Source organism: Marasmius oreades, chromosome 7 (assembly GCF_018924745.1).
Source record: "Marasmius oreades isolate 03SP1 chromosome 7, whole genome shotgun sequence".
Lineage (NCBI taxonomy): Eukaryota > Fungi > Basidiomycota > Agaricomycetes > Agaricales > Marasmiaceae > Marasmius > Marasmius oreades.
The window spans coordinates 2,883,748-2,898,631 of NC_057329.1; the positions used below are offsets into that span (position 1 = coordinate 2,883,748).

At 48.2% G+C, this 14,884-nt stretch overlaps 6 protein-coding genes across 7 annotated transcripts; 2 read left to right on the top strand and 4 right to left on the bottom strand.

Annotated features, from left to right (window-relative positions):
- Positions 1-1,400: 1,400 nt before the first annotated feature.
- E1B28_011667 (uncharacterized protein) lies at positions 1,401-2,899 on the top strand. The gene is made up of 2 exons (XM_043156723.1): positions 1,401-2,196; positions 2,252-2,899. The coding sequence occupies exon 1, from the start codon at positions 1,504-1,506 to the stop codon at positions 2,176-2,178; it is 675 nt and encodes a 224-aa protein (XP_043006518.1). The 5' UTR covers positions 1,401-1,503; the 3' UTR covers positions 2,179-2,196; positions 2,252-2,899.
- A 1,595-nt stretch (positions 2,900-4,494) lies between these two features.
- On the top strand, positions 4,495-7,344 carry E1B28_011668 (uncharacterized protein; the record flags this gene model as incomplete). Its single annotated transcript, XM_043156724.1, has 3 exons — positions 4,495-4,984; positions 5,054-5,176; positions 5,236-7,344. The coding sequence occupies exons 1-3, from the start codon at positions 4,925-4,927 to the stop codon at positions 7,342-7,344; spliced, it is 2,292 nt and encodes a 763-aa protein (XP_043006519.1). The 5' UTR covers positions 4,495-4,924.
- Positions 7,345-7,704: 360 nt separating this feature from the next.
- Positions 7,705-8,478, bottom strand: E1B28_011669 (uncharacterized protein; the record flags this gene model as incomplete). The annotated part of the gene is made up of 1 exon (XM_043156725.1): positions 7,705-8,478. The coding sequence occupies one exon, from the start codon at positions 8,476-8,478 to the stop codon at positions 7,705-7,707; it is 774 nt and encodes a 257-aa protein (XP_043006520.1).
- Positions 8,479-8,714: 236 nt separating this feature from the next.
- Positions 8,715-10,346, bottom strand: E1B28_011670 (uncharacterized protein). Its single transcript, XM_043156726.1, has 3 exons — positions 10,266-10,346; positions 9,555-10,213; positions 8,715-9,503 (listed from the first exon to the last, which is right to left on the bottom strand). The coding sequence occupies exons 2-3, from the start codon at positions 9,555-9,557 to the stop codon at positions 9,231-9,233; spliced, it is 276 nt and encodes a 91-aa protein (XP_043006521.1). The 5' UTR covers positions 9,558-10,213; positions 10,266-10,346; the 3' UTR covers positions 8,715-9,230.
- Positions 10,347-10,415: 69 nt separating this feature from the next.
- On the bottom strand, positions 10,416-12,473 carry E1B28_011671 (uncharacterized protein). 2 transcript variants are annotated; one of them, XM_043156727.1, is made up of 6 exons: positions 12,421-12,473; positions 12,013-12,364; positions 11,677-11,717; positions 11,462-11,622; positions 11,154-11,405; positions 10,416-11,095 (listed from the first exon to the last, which is right to left on the bottom strand). In XM_043156727.1, the coding sequence occupies exons 1-6, from the start codon at positions 12,452-12,454 to the stop codon at positions 10,541-10,543; spliced, it is 1,395 nt and encodes a 464-aa protein (XP_043006522.1). In that variant the 5' UTR covers positions 12,455-12,473; the 3' UTR covers positions 10,416-10,540. The 2 variants fall into 2 exon arrangements, with proteins under 2 accessions (XP_043006522.1, XP_043006523.1); XM_043156728.1 differs by having other exon boundaries at positions 11,677-12,364.
- A 656-nt stretch (positions 12,474-13,129) lies between these two features.
- On the bottom strand, positions 13,130-14,776 carry E1B28_011672 (uncharacterized protein; the record flags this gene model as incomplete). The annotated part of the gene is made up of 7 exons (XM_043156729.1): positions 13,130-13,292; positions 13,355-13,610; positions 13,676-13,752; positions 13,803-13,948; positions 14,012-14,200; positions 14,259-14,536; positions 14,590-14,776. The coding sequence occupies 7 exons, from the start codon at positions 14,774-14,776 to the stop codon at positions 13,130-13,132; spliced, it is 1,296 nt and encodes a 431-aa protein (XP_043006524.1).
- Positions 14,777-14,884: the final 108 nt, after the last annotated feature.

The window sequence follows — 14,884 nt, forward strand, 5'->3', positions numbered from 1 at the left end:
TGAACGACGTATCCAAGGGTTGGGTTACCTACCGCCTCATACTCAACTCAGCTCCGGTGAATCCTAAACCCGCCCTCTAGGCTTGAGTTTGGAGCTTGATATCAGGATTTCACCCCCCATCGACATCCACGCGACTCGGCTGCGTGCCGCCCCTTGATAACCGCCCATTGTCACTGTTCACCGGCAACTTGGATCTCATAAACATAAAACCCACCCTTCAAGTCAACGTTGTCATGCCATCTGGCCTTGGTTCAAAGCTTCTATCCGGTGTCCTATTTATGACGAGGACGATGTAAGACCTCGACCTCCTCGAGAACGCCGGACTAGGCTTGTTTACTGTACTGACCATCGCCGTCCTGAGAGACGTATGGAAGGCCCGGGATCCCTACCGCCGAGTCATCCTCATCTCAACTCCGACGATTCCTAAACCCGACCTTTATTTTAAAGCTTGAAGCTTCGAAGGATCTCGATGTACAAGTGACTCGGATTGTTTGATGACCGCCCATGGTCCACCGGTAACCTCATTTCCATAATCAAAAAATCTTCAAGATGTCATGGTCAAAACTGCCATCCGGCGTCCAAGCAAGATCGCTGCAACCTGGATCGATCGTGGTTTTTTTGTGCCAGCCGTCTCTTGAGTGCCGGACTACGTAGGGTTGCTTACCCCTGTCCAAACGCTTTTCGGGTTCGAAGGAGTGTTACAACTGATAGTAACTGTGAGTCGGCTCGAAATTCTACCTTCTGGGGGGGCCTGGCCCTGAGGCGGAATTAAGTCGACTGGTCTCGATAACAAGGTGGTCAAATCTTACTTATAACTTGACCTTTTTATCCCCTCTCCGAAAGCACGCTTGTGCCTGCGGAAGGCCGGCATTCGGTATTGGTGGTGTTTTTTGTTCCAACCTCAAGTCGGTGTCTCCACCAACTTTCGATCTTGCGTCATTGCTCTGCAATATACCCTCGGGAATTCCATTGCAGGAAAGGATGAACCTTTTTTTGGCCCGATAATGGTTCTGCGGTAATTAATCCGGAGTTGCACTCGGTGCTTTGGAGCACCTTGAGTGAGGATGAGTTCATGAACGCGGGATTTACATTTATGTTGATTAACCTACGAAGGCTCGAATTGGAGATCTTTTCTCAATAGCTGTCCTCGGACCCTCTTGGGTGTGGGTCTCCAGCGCTGTAGTTGACAGATGGGTTTTCGGAGGATTAACGCGCGAGTTGAGCTTCGGATTCGATTACTAGGAGGTGACGGTGCCGGTGAGGGGTTAGAGAATTCACTGCTCTCTAAGAAGATGAGAGATTTTGGTCGGCCGCTTGGTACTACTTAGCTGTATACCAAAGATGACGCACAACTAATGTTTAGCGGCGGAAACCGAAAGAGGAAGGCTAGCACCGCCACCGTAACGTATGAGTCCCCCCACCTCGAGGGACTTTTGCCATAAGTATGAGGACATCTACTTATAGCCGCAAGAGGACCTCTCCCTCTCCCCTCGACATCAGAATATGGGTGTTCCTACCAACGCAAATCTCGCTGGCCCTCGTGGACCGTTGAAGCGCACACAGCCTTGTCCAGATTTACCGGCCGATAAGCTCCACCATCCCAGCCCCCCATCATATAACCGCACTCTTCGCTATTACAAGGAACAAAGGAACCTATCTAACCGCCACAAGCAACGCAAATTACTGTCACTATCCTCTGAACCTACCGACCCACCACCACCACCCTCTCCTCGTCCACAACACGCGACGCTCTCACAGAATCCACCACCTCCACCTATGCCTCACGCACCTCGAACGTCATCACCACTTTCTCCCACTTCGAATCCATACCAGATCCAGAACTACAATTACAATAATCGGCGGTCAACCAAAAAGGCCCAGCCAGACCTGCACAAACAGGCTATCTTCACACGTATGCGATGCAATCCTGAGGGTGCGAGGATATTGCATATGGGCCCGAGGTTAGCATTGTCTATCATGGAAGCTACGAGGGATCTAGAGCGATTGGTTGGAGGCTATGGGCCAGGGTTTGGTACAGCAGTTGAAATCGATCCCACGAAAGACAGCAGTTGTAGTGTCGAGTCTCCCATGTCGACTACAGCTATTCTCACTCAAAGTTGGGTCATGATTAGCGCGGACCTGCAGTCCCACTCCGAGTGGGAGATGCTTACATGTTAAGACTCGTGTATTCTATTTGTGAGCTCAGTTTCTTTTTCTGGCGCGTTCCATTCTTTCTAATAGGCTTTCTTAGGCTTGCATCTACTCGATCGTTTGCAGCGGCAGGCAGCGATAACCCCTCTCCCTCGAACGTTTGTTGTTTTTTTTTTTTTTCGTTTTTCACCCGCTATCCCCGCCGAAGACGCTCGTGCGCACCATCTCCCGTTCCCGCCTTTTTTTACGAAACATCCCATCCATCCCACTCATCTCATCATGCTCGTGCTCTCGCTAGCTGGCATCAAACGAAGGCTGAAACAAAGCATCAATCCATCACATCATCATCCTCAATACATTCATTCCTCTTACATGTCATTCATTTGTATATCGTTCACTTTCAAACCCTGTCTAACTGGAAACAAGCTTTATACTTATTCGGATCCCCCCCCTGAAACATTCACATTCATCATCAACAAACTTTGATGCCTTCGCTCCCTTGCTTGCTGCTTAATATACACTGGTTCAAGGATTCCCCTTGTTTTTTCCTCCTTTCCATCTTGTCATCAACGTTTCCCCCCTCAACACTGTACAGTTACTGCATACACTAAACGGAAGATTAGCTTACGATTTACTCTAGTTTGTTTTTTTGTTTTTGTTTTTGTTTTTTTGATTATTGTCGCTGTACTGGAATACAAAAGACAACAGTGTAATATCATCACATCATACTCATAAATGAACGGAATATACTTTCAGCCGAAGACGGAAGACGGTATGTAGCACTTATGGTCCATGGAGTATATCTTACATGTTACGGCGTGGGCGAACACGCCGACGAGGATCATTGGATCGTGATATTCAGATATCGATGTATGTATCTCGTATCGGTCTTTGGAGAGGGATCAATCGGTAGGAGAATAATGTCCGAGGCGCAACTTACTTTGATTCAGACAGAGCCTAGAGGCAGATCTGGATTTATCACACCGAGAAATATGTATATGATTGGATGCAGTGGCGACAAGAGATCAGGCGTTCACGTTCAGGCCCAAGGGCAGGGAGATGGCAGCGCAGTCAAACTTCAACTTAAGAGTTCAAGACAGCATCACTGTCCGCCAACACTGCAAATGGGCCCCTGGGGCCTTGAGCTTGAGCGCTTGAGCTTGAGGAAGCTTGAGTTCCCTTCCCGTTACGGGATAATACATCTGGAGACGATGCATGATGTTGACTCACAACGCGGGAGTCAGAGACTACATAGTCACTAGTCATGCATCATGATGTGAGAGGTAAGAGGGTGTTGATGTTTCGGAATGGAATCGGAGTGGTGCGAAACTGAGGTGACTTGAGCGCTCGCCAAAGCTCCCACGGCGGCATCATGCATCATGATCTGCAACTCCATATATACTGTACACCTAAATTTGCTTCACTTCACTTGCACACCGAGAAACCCAGAGGTCACGAATAATCCCTTTCACCTTTTCCATTGTTTATGGGGAAGACGGAGTCGACAATTAAATGTCAACGGGCCGCAGAAATTTACAGCCTGAGACTACCTACATTCCAAGTTTCATAGGACGTGATAGTGAAGGAGATCGACTCGGATGCTCATGTCGACGTTGGACTGCTGAAAAAAGGACGACATCGAGACTCTCTTGCTTCTAACTTTTCGTGCGTTGCTTGTCGGTCGTTCTTTCAATTGCGCGGGAATCCTTGAAAATGTTGTTGTTTCCCATCGATTAGGCCGGTCTGTTCTGAGCATAATCATACCAGTGGCGATCAGAAGATCCCGCTACCGTAATACCACAGTCACAAGCAATCAAACGGCCAACTTCCAAGCTAGTGACCATTCAGTGCTTCAGCCCCACCGTCTCTTCCTAGACATTATTCTGGTTTCTCCGCCCGAGTCTCACTCCGATCCCTCCTTGGTAATAGGTAAACTTCTCTGCGGGCTTCAACAACAACAACGACACGATCACTTATCTTCCGGTGTTTTTCAGGCATTTTTTCAGGCATTTCTCATCTACCGGGGGGGGGGGGGGGGCTCAATGTATATCTCTGTCTAATGGAACTCTACCAGATGTCTTCCGGGCTCTCACCGGGACCTCCCAATTCCGAGTCAACCTTGTCTTGACTGTCCTGTCGGAGGCTTGCGAGTGTCGAGTCCATTTTTACCTCCTGATCACGGTGTTCAAAAATTCAAGCATCCCCTTTGTTGGCCAGTTCCGTATGATACGGGCGTACACGATCAAATGTTTTCGGTTCTTCCTTTTCCTATGCTGATAGCTCAATTAAGGTAGGTTCGACATTCGCCTCCGAGGCGCAACCGAATGATTCATTGTTGTTGCTCTCTCTCATGCCCTATCTCCTATGGTCGCCGATTGGTCCTCTTCAAAAACCGAAACGAAGTGGTAAGATACATCTGTCATCGATATCAATGATGCTCGTCGCCCGTGTTACAGTTGATGCATGATGTGTACAGTCTTCCGGCTGAAAAGTGTTCCGTCGATCTTAATATTAAGTATTCCGTTCATTAACGAGTACATGACTCTTGAGGTCCTTTTCAGTTTGTAATCAGGAGGGGGTTGTACACAATTGTAAGCTGATAGGTACATTGTTAACGTTGATGTCAAGAAGAAAGGGAAAACAAGAGGAAACGTTGAACAGATTCCAGCAGTGCGAAGAAGAACTCTCACGGGCACTCGGTCGCGTACCATGATCATGATGGATCCCAACAAACCGTCCTACAAAAGCAGCCGTTGTTGATTTTGCGCAGTGAATGGCTACGAATATCTCTCACCAGCTACAGACTGGCACGGGAACGAGTCCGCGATCTCAGGTAGGTTTTCTTTACTTTGCCTAAAACACCAATTCTTCAGAAATTGAAAATGTTTATCGGGGATGACAGTCCAACGGGCCGCAAAAACCTACATTCCAAGCATCATGGGACGCGATAGTGAAGGAGATTGATGCTCATGACGATGGACGGATGAAAGGATATAAGGAGGACATTGATACTCTCTTGGTTTTCGTGCGTTTGTTGTTTCAGTGCGTGGGTATAATATCTCAACGAATTGTTTCTATCGACAGGCTGGTCTATTTTCAGCAGTCGTCACGGCTTTTACAGTAGAATCCTACCAGTGGCTGTCAGAAGATCCTGCTGATATCACAGTCACACTCTTGACGCAAATCTCCAAGCAATTAAGCGGCCAAGCTATAGCCATACCTGAACCTGCACCATTCAGCCCCACTCTTTCTAGTGTTCGAATCAACACATTCTGGTTTCTCAGTCTTACTCTCTCTTTGGTAGACGCCCTGTTTGGACTCCTCTGCAAGCAATGGCTTCGAGAACATCAACGACAGGTTCATACACGTACACCCGGAGAAGCTTTGGCGCTTCGATGGCTTCGCAACGAAAGTTTTGAGAGATGGCATGTCCCCAAGATCCTCGCGGCACTTCCTATCCTACTCGAGATCGCCCTTTTCCTTTTTTTCGCCGGTCTATTGGATTTATTGTGGGCCCGCCATCAAATTCCGTACGCCACCACCATGGTGGTATTGGGGTTTGCTATTCTAGTCTACCTCGCTACCACCATCATCCCTGGAATCAGTATCATACAACAAGCTCTCCAGCTACATCCGTTTTCTAAACGGTGGTGGCCCCACGAACTCATTTTCCAGTTACCACCGATTCAATTCGTTTGCCCCTACAAATCGCCTCAGTCATGGCTTATCGTCCGGTTGTTCTCAGCCATATCTCATCTACCGGGGTTCAAACATGTTTTCCGTGTTGTCATCTCCAAACGGTTCAATGTATACCCATCATCAGAAGGCGTCACCCTCAGTATAAAAGAAAACGTCCACAACCTATCGGACTGGTCTGCATTGGACGCCACCGTAATACGAAGGTTCTCCAATATGAATTCTTGTCCGGACATTTATAGGTTGTTGGGCTTTCGATGGCTAGTGCGGGAATTTCAGGACCTTCCGTCCATGATACCTCATCTCCGGAATGTGTTGGAGCAGCCCGACCTCCCACCGTATCTAGTCATGCCCTGTGTCTTCGACGAGTGGATAGCGTTGCAGGAGAGGGAATGGCAACCCACTTTTCTCGATGGTTACATTGGTATTGGGAACCACGTTCCTGCCCTGGTGGCCTCACGCGACGGTGGCGGCAACTCCTCCTCCTCCCCCTACTATCCCCGCAAGGATTTCGTTCTGTTTTCACAACTGCTTTATTTCCGGCATTTGATATTCGTCGCATGGAACTTCCAGCCGTTCAATCCGGCAAAGACAGTATCGATCCAGAGGAAAATATGGAAGAATGTAGTCAACAATCCGGAAGACCGTCATGAGATTGGCTTTCTCATCCCGTTTGTTGCGGTCGAAGGCATGTTGGACATGGTGGACACGGTGAATGCAAACCTGAACGGCGGTGTCAATCCGAGTCTGTCGCTTGTGTTTGAAGTGTTGGGTTTTTACTTGGATTGTTGGAACCACGTAGGCCGGCAGTCTCGTAGAGAGTTGTTGGCCGCTTTGGCGAAACACATTACTGATTCCCTTCCATGGCCACCGGAAGCCAAAGCCAAAGGCGAGGGCGAGGGCGAGATTAGATCGGGATCAGTGCTTGTAACGTCGCCGAAAGGCCTTGGATTCCTCACTTCTGTTCATAACATGCTGGTCTACGATTCCATGTGGCATCACGGAGGAGAGAGAGTTTCCATATACCTGTGGTTAGATGCCTTGAACCGCGTGAAAACGTTCCACGGATTACTGGCTAACCACCATTTCCAACCGATCCCGGGATATTTTTCAGTTTCTCCTGAACGGCTCGAAACTATTCTCACTGAGGATGGTGATCCGACATCTGAATCCGTCATCTTCGATTTTTCAGACTCTTTTCAGCAAGCGTGGAAAACTGTATCGCTTCGGGATCGGTGTCGGATGGTTGGTATCCTGTCGAACCATATGGACCGCTTTCCGCTTGAATTCCTTTCCATGGTGAATGACAAGCTACTAGCTGAGGCTTACCCGTGTTTTATTCCTGAACAGTTGGCTCAGTCCTGGTCAACAGCTTTGGAATGTCATGTGCGTGTGGTCAAGTCGTTACCACCTGGCTATTTCAAGCCTATACCGTCCATCGATAGTCCTGCCGAAGCCGAGATCGTAAAGTGGACCCGTGGTATTGAGCGGGGGTGAAGTTACCCGCGACCGCTGTTGCGACGAGATAAATTTACGGGGTCCCCAGTTTGTCGAACGTCTCAGGATGGTGAGATGAAGACGCGGGACTGGGACTTTGGATCTCGGTCGTGGCCAACACGGAAGCAGCGCCACGTATCTGGAAGCCGGTCAGCCACATAGTGGATACAAGGAGGAGTGGGGGGAGTTTCGATGTGGCGCAGAAAACAATGTTTGATTTTGTATAGGAGTCAGCGTGGGCTGTTTTTTTTTTTTTCGAAAACAGAAAATATCGGATATACGACATTCATAAATATTCGTAAGTATGCTTGGAACGATTCCATTCAACGACAGTTATTACAAACAGATCCCCGGATCAAGCTACATAGGTAAGTAGTGAATTGTAGGAGGGGTAGTATGCCTCCATGTCGTATTCATGTAAACAGGCCCTAAGGGAACCTTATCAAAATCTCGTTCGGTAACCTCCAATTGAAGCATGTCCTCCGAAAACTCCTCCAAGCGCTTTATTACACGATGGTAAATTGGTGGGTAATATCCACCGTCATGACAAAAGATGCGAAGGCGGGAAAGCTTCTTGGTCGAAGGATCGGCGACTCTACATCTCGACTTCACCATCTCGTATAGGGGGTCATGGTTATCGCGTACTCCTCTCAAGGAATAGTACTCAAACTCCAACTCGTCCAAGTTTCCCAAGAACTCGGAGTCTGTTGTGACCGGGGACGCCATAAGCCGAAAAAAATCCTCCCAAAGCTCAGCTCTGCTGCCCGATTTCGAGTTGCACATGACAAGGCTCAGCCTCAATAATGTGGGTGACTGGGCAGTCAGGATATCAAACAAGTCTCCCGGATCCTCGAAATGGATGCCTGTCAGAGCCAACGAAGTAAGAGAGGGAGGGCCGGATCTGGCCAAAAATTCATGGAGTGCCTTCGCAGTCGCGTGATCAAGTATGAAAGGTGCCCATTCGATTCCCCTCGGAGTGTATTCATCGTTGTATTCAATTATGGTAGGATTGTATCTGCCAATGGAGAGGTTCGTCAACGATGGGGTTGTGATGTTGCCAAAGAACGAGCACAAATCCATATCAGCGCTCCCGTTCATCGACATATCATCCATTGGGTCACGGTAGAGATCCATGTGCAAGGTTGATAAGGGAGTGGAAACTGGAGCTCTAGAATTTGTCGGCCGATTCCTGAAAGATATTGCCTCCAGCTGTAGAGAAGAAAGCGACGGACATTGTTCGATGAGTTCTAGAAGGCGCGTACAGTCGACTTCTTCACATGAACATATAGACGTGATAGTAAAGCTGTATCGAACCGGGAGCGCATTTCTATGCCAGAAGCTCCCAATTCGAGTTCCCGGAGAGCTGGACTCGATATTTGGCTGGTATGGTGGCTCCTATCCTTCGATGAGAAGTATCTGAGGGTGACTCAGGCTCTCAAGCATGGGTAAGTCAACCGGAAACTTGTCAAGGAATGTATGGTGGAATCCATATGAAAGATCGATCTTCACAATCCTCTATCGTCGACAATGTTTGACTAATTCCAGGAAGGGTACTCCTAGGTGGGGTACTTCCGGATAGGGGTTTGGCGCATTGAATGATAAATGAAGAGGGGCATTTGAAGATTTGTCAAGACAGAACTGAGTGAAGCGTATGATTTTGGCGGGATCAGGTGAAGATTCGCGCAGGATACCACAGTCCATTCTGGACCACAGTGTCGGCGACGTATATGCAACTGACCGCCACTTCGAGCAGACACGTCCAAGTATTAGAACAGGATGAGTTTTGGGTTCGAGGTCTTCCGATGTGTCGATGTCGACGAAGATGAGAAAAATCTTTACCAGAATCTTGTCGGGGAGCCTACGAATATTTGCCCTCGTCGTACCACTCAACTGAGTGGCAACGTGAAGCAGTGAATCTTTGCGGGCTCTAGCTCGTCCAAAAGCGAGATGATTTTCTCCTTTTCCCGGTCGAATGTGGTGAGCTCATCCCGTGCATCCCGCAGATCGTCCTCGACCGAAGGAAACTCCTCGACCGAAGCTATATAATTGCCTGGATGCAGTGACAAATATTCATCGATTTTCAGTCTGATTGGGCTGGTTCGCAGTGGAAGGTTGAACGTCCAGGAGTCCCCACAAATTTCTGTGATGATTTTTGGGGCCTGCTAAAATTCTCAGACCACGAGATAAAAGAGTAAATCACAGTTACTCGCCATGGAGGTTTTCAGCTGATGTTGAGATAGTGGTCGTGCACTGCCAACAGTGGTCGTTCCAGACACTCTCACACGTGGTTGCCTCAGGAGGCTTCGGCCTCAGATTGCGTTTTTTTTCAAAGAATATAGGGGAACCATATTGCTATAAGCACCACATCTCAAAACCATCTGTCTTCAACTATTGCGCATGTCCAGGTTGAGTCTACGACTTCAGGTTGGAGTGTAGCGAGGGGAACAGATACTGCAAATCAGTTCATCGAGTTCGCCAGTTCTGAATCCTGAGTCGTCTCAATGAAATTGAATGAACGCGAGAATTTGATCTCGGGCAGGCAGAGGTAGACGTCTTCTGTGGCGCATTCCCAAGACCACCTGTTCAAGTTGAAAGGCAATTCAGCTGGGAGCGATGGTATAGGCGTTTCGTGAAAGGAAGACAACGTCAATGTTCCGCCACTTCGAGTAGACCCAGTGTCCAGGAACGAGAGTCCAGGGTGCTGTTTCCATCCAAAATCCTCTTTGTGAAGGTAAAGAAGGAAGACGGGTGATAGAGATGTCGAATATTCGGGAGTAATGACAAATCCGTTGATCTTTGAACTGTCAACTTAAGGCCGAGTTTGGAAGGAAATGTGAAGGTATAGGAATCCCAACCAGTTTCCAGGTTCCTGGTATAAAACGTTCGTCAAAATGTACTAAATCGATAGAAATACCACTTGCACTTGCCCATGGTTGGACGGTATATCGATATCAGGGCCCTGGTGGTGGTCGGTACGCAGCGAAGAGCAGTCGCGTGGTGCCACGCTGATAATATTACCTCTACGCCAGTGACTTGCCATCATTCAGAGTCGGCCAGCCGCTTCCTACTGAATGTTTATCATGAACTGGTTGGGAAATAATATCATCTATAATACAGCTAGTAAACACTAACACCATAGGATAACTGAGCAGCCAAAAATAGCAAAAAAAAAATAACAGCATGTTATGTCCTTCATTCAACGGTCGCGAGCGTACGGATGATACCCATGTTGACCCCTCTGACCCACTCGTTGCGGTCCAACACCAGCAGCTACATTCGAGGCGGCACCAGGTCCACTTGGCGCCCCCCTAGGTCCCTTAGGGATATTTTGTACTCCTCCTCCTCCTCCTCCTCCTCCACCCTGCGGTTGCTGCATCATACCACCACCTCTTCCCGCGCCACCCATACCCATATTTCCCATTCCACCACCCATCATCCCATTCCGCATACCCGGAGCCGCCATCATCTGATTCATACCCATATTATTCATACCACCCATCATACCCATCCCATTATTCGCCATCTGGAACATCCGCGTATAAAGTGCGGCAAGAGCTTGTGGGTCAAACGCTGCACCAGCCATGTTGGCACCAGGGTTAGCACCCTGGCCTTGGAAATTATTGTTGAAACCACCAGCGGCAGTACGGCTGGCATTAAAATTGCCACCACTAGCATCACCGGCGTTGTCGTACTGTTGGTCCTCGTTGAAGTTCTCGCGTTGGTACCGCGGTTGCGCGAGTTTGACGTCGATCTTGAAAGCCACCAGAATCAACGGAGGTAGATACGGAGACACAGGGATAGTTGCTCACCAGTTTTCCATCGATTTCAAGATTCCCGAATCCCAAGAACGGTCGAACGTCGACATTTTCTAAAGATACGAAACCAAAGCCCTTGCTTCGGCCTGTCTCTCGGTCTAACATGACGGTCGAGTCAATCACTCGACCATATTGCGAAAAGAACTCTCGCATAGACTCGGAAGTAACACTCCCGGCAAGACCACCAATGAAAAGTTTGGTAGCACGTTGATGCTCCTCCCGTGGTATAGCACGTTTCGGATCGATCTACACGTTCGTAAGAACATGATAAAAACGTACGGTATAGTTATCAAACTACGTACGACTTTGCCATCTAAAAAGTGCTCTTGCACCATCACCCTGTTTACACTGGCCGGATCATCGAAGGTGAGAAACGCAAAGCAACGCGATCTCCCTGTAGCGTCTCGCATAATTGTGCATGCTTCAACTTTGCCGAACTGAGAGAAATAGTCACGAAGGCCCTCTGAATGTCATTCCGTAAGTGAAGAACAATAACAAGTAAGAAACCGAACTCTACCATCCGTGGTATCCCAATGAAGTCCTCCAATAAACATCTTCCTGTGAAGAATAACATAGGTTGGGAAGAGGTCGGTAGTCGAAATGGCGGCAGAGGAGGGGCGAATTTGATATAGAAAAGAAGTCTGATATTAGCAAAACGTAGGCTAGGACACAGGGAAATGCCGCAAGGACTCTACTGTGATAGCCTAGCCTAGCCTATAATTTGTAGACGACGCAATGCAAACTGAATTACGGCTACCCAATTACAGTCCGCCAGCACAGCAAAGGGCTTCACAGTAGGCGCCTTGAGAACGCTGGAAGGCATTAGGCTAAGGGAAAGGAAGATGATTCTTACCCTTCGTCTTTCATTTCTGAAGGACGGACGCTTCGAGAGTCGACGGCAGCAAGATTCTGGTATGCCTGATTCACCATGCCTTGAGAGGCACCATCTCGGTATCCGGGAGATGCGTCATCTTCGTATGTCGGAATTTGCTGCGTTGCCGGGGTTGTTAGCGTCGTCATTGGAGTGGGCGTTGGGTTGGTGTGGAGTTCATTACTAGTTGATGGCGTCGTTTTCGTGTCCAGAGTCGAGTATTCCGGTTCCTCAGCGGTCGTATCTTCCTTTGAACTGGATGCTGGTGTCTGGGAGATGTTTTTGTCGGTTGGCTGCTGTTCGGATGGCTCTCCAGCGTCATTTTCGTAGAGATCTTGACCATAAACAATACATCAGAACGGTTTGTGAAGGGCAATTGAAGAGGCTCACCGCCGTAGAGGTCAGCGTCGAGTTCCTCAGACATGATGGGGGTTGAAGTGAAAGGTGAAAAAATTACGAAATATCAATATCCTGAGACAATTTGTCAGCTCCGAGTCTGCGCACTTCACCGGCCTCACCGGCGGCACTCTGTGAAGTTCAGCAGATTCGTTCTCTTTCTTCACCAACAAGGAGAAGTGGGGAAAAAATGGTAAGATCCGTATTACTATCATTAATTAGGGATTCACATCCTTCGAAGGGACCCCGTAGGATGCAGCAGGACACAACGAACAATATGAGCGTGCCTGGTTTGGGGTAACCTGGCTCTGCATTGAGATCGTTGTCGCGTTGTCCTTGGGGAACTCTTAAGGACAACATTAACGTATTTACATTCCTAGTTGTAGTAACTGAACAGTGGAATACGCTACAACAATATAGTACTTAGAGAACGCTAATGTCAATGTGCAGAACAAAAAAAAAAGACTCCTAAAAATCACAAGGTGATATAAATTGAAAGACTGATAGTAGGATGGTTAGAATGAATGTAGTAGCAGTAGGTGCAAGGGATGTGAACAACAAAAAAAAATTCCAGTGTCCGACCTCTAATGTCCGTGGAGTAGTTGTGGTAGTAATTTTGTAAAAACGAGTCACTATTTGTGCTTGTCCCAATACGTGGCTCCGTCGCAAGTTTTTCTAAATCACAAGTGATCGTTATCGGAGACTATAAAATAACAACGAAGACTGCTGAAATGGCTATCGCAAGGACAAGCCATTGCCTAAAGGCGGAACAGGAGTCAAGTGCTAACGCAGAGTTGGAAGTGTTCGAAGAGACAGCGGTGCTAGACGGAGAGCCCGAAGCCGAGGTTACCGTCGATTTAGAGTTACTGCATGAGGATCAAAATCAGCGGGACATTCAAACACCACTGTGTAACCTCTGGAGACATACGTAGGTTGGGATGTGGAAGAGCCACTGGTAGTCGAGGACGAGGTGGAATTTCCGCCGTCCGGATTGACATATATCTCGGCGGGATTGACCGTATCACCCTTAACGTTCTGGTAAGCCTCGCCATTTTCAAGAAGTGCAACGAGGGATTTCGTTTGCCATCCATTACTCTTGATCTTGGGATACGTGTCCATGAACGCTTTGACGGTATTGTCTGAACTCTCGTGCTCCAAAATGATGAGACCAGGAGACTTTGGACCTGTGCGTGTGATGGAGAAGGATTAGGTCTTCAACTGACGAGTACTTGAGGAAGGAGAACACTACCTTTGACGAAGCCATCTAAACTGTTCATGACACTGTCGAGAGTTGACTTCCCGTTGTTCATAGTCCAATCAGCAGAACTGCGCGACGTTAAGTTAAATCGACCTCGAAGAGTAAAATGGAGACGGACTCTTGGTTCCAAATCACGGTGTCCATACCAAATACTACTTTAGCAATAGCCCTGACCCGGACATCGGAGTCACCGTACGGGGGCCTCCATATTTTCGGTACCTTCCCACCAGTAGAGTCGTGAATGATTTGCATCGTCCAACCAAGCTGGAAAAGGAACGACTCGGTGAATAAGGTGTAATCAGACAACTAGCCTAAACGTGAACATACTTCGGCGAGGATGTCCTCATTTGACAACGTCGTCATGTAAGGATGCGACCAGGTATGAACGGCACAGTCACCTCCGTATTGGAAAATCTCCAAGAACTGTTGCGGGTTAGAAAGAACATTGTAGCCGATCATGAAGTGTGTTGCTGTTTCATTGTTCTTTTTGAGAAAATCGACCAAAGTGCTGGTCGGCTGGATTGCAGAGGTAGTTCGTAATGGTCCAGAAATCGACTGAAGAAGGGTCACTCACAGGGAGAGGTCCGTCGTCAAAGCCGACGCCAAAAGTGCCATCTGGACCGTCATAGATATCGTCCTTACTGCGACACTGATATGTTGAAGAACAGATATTGGGTGAGCCAGGATCCTGGTTATTCGGATACACTGGGCTACCGTTGGAACCCATTGTCGGTATCGGGGTGTTGGGTACCTTTCCTGAGGCAACAGCATCATTCAGCGCATCGAGCCATTCCTTGGGTATTGTATTCCGTTTAGGGGTCTGACCGTCGCGAGGATATTTCGAAGACCAATCTGAGAGGAGAATCAATACACTCATAGGTTGGAGATGGTGAGTCTATTCTTACCTGAAGAACCAACAGCCGGATATTGAACGCCATCCGTACCTCGCTTAAAAAGCCTATTTACCGAGTGACCTTGAGGCTGGGACCATTCCTGGAAGTAACGACGGTGTATCCTATGTCCATGAACACCGTGTGCAAAGAAAAACGACTGCAGAAAGAGCCCGAGGAAAAGGAGTGCGGTTTGGACCATGTCCTCGAGGTGGGGGGTAGGGGTAAAGGGGGGGTAAATACTACGAAAACCTGATTGACCATTTATCTATATTCGAGTCCGATACCGTTAATCATCCTGTTTGACATG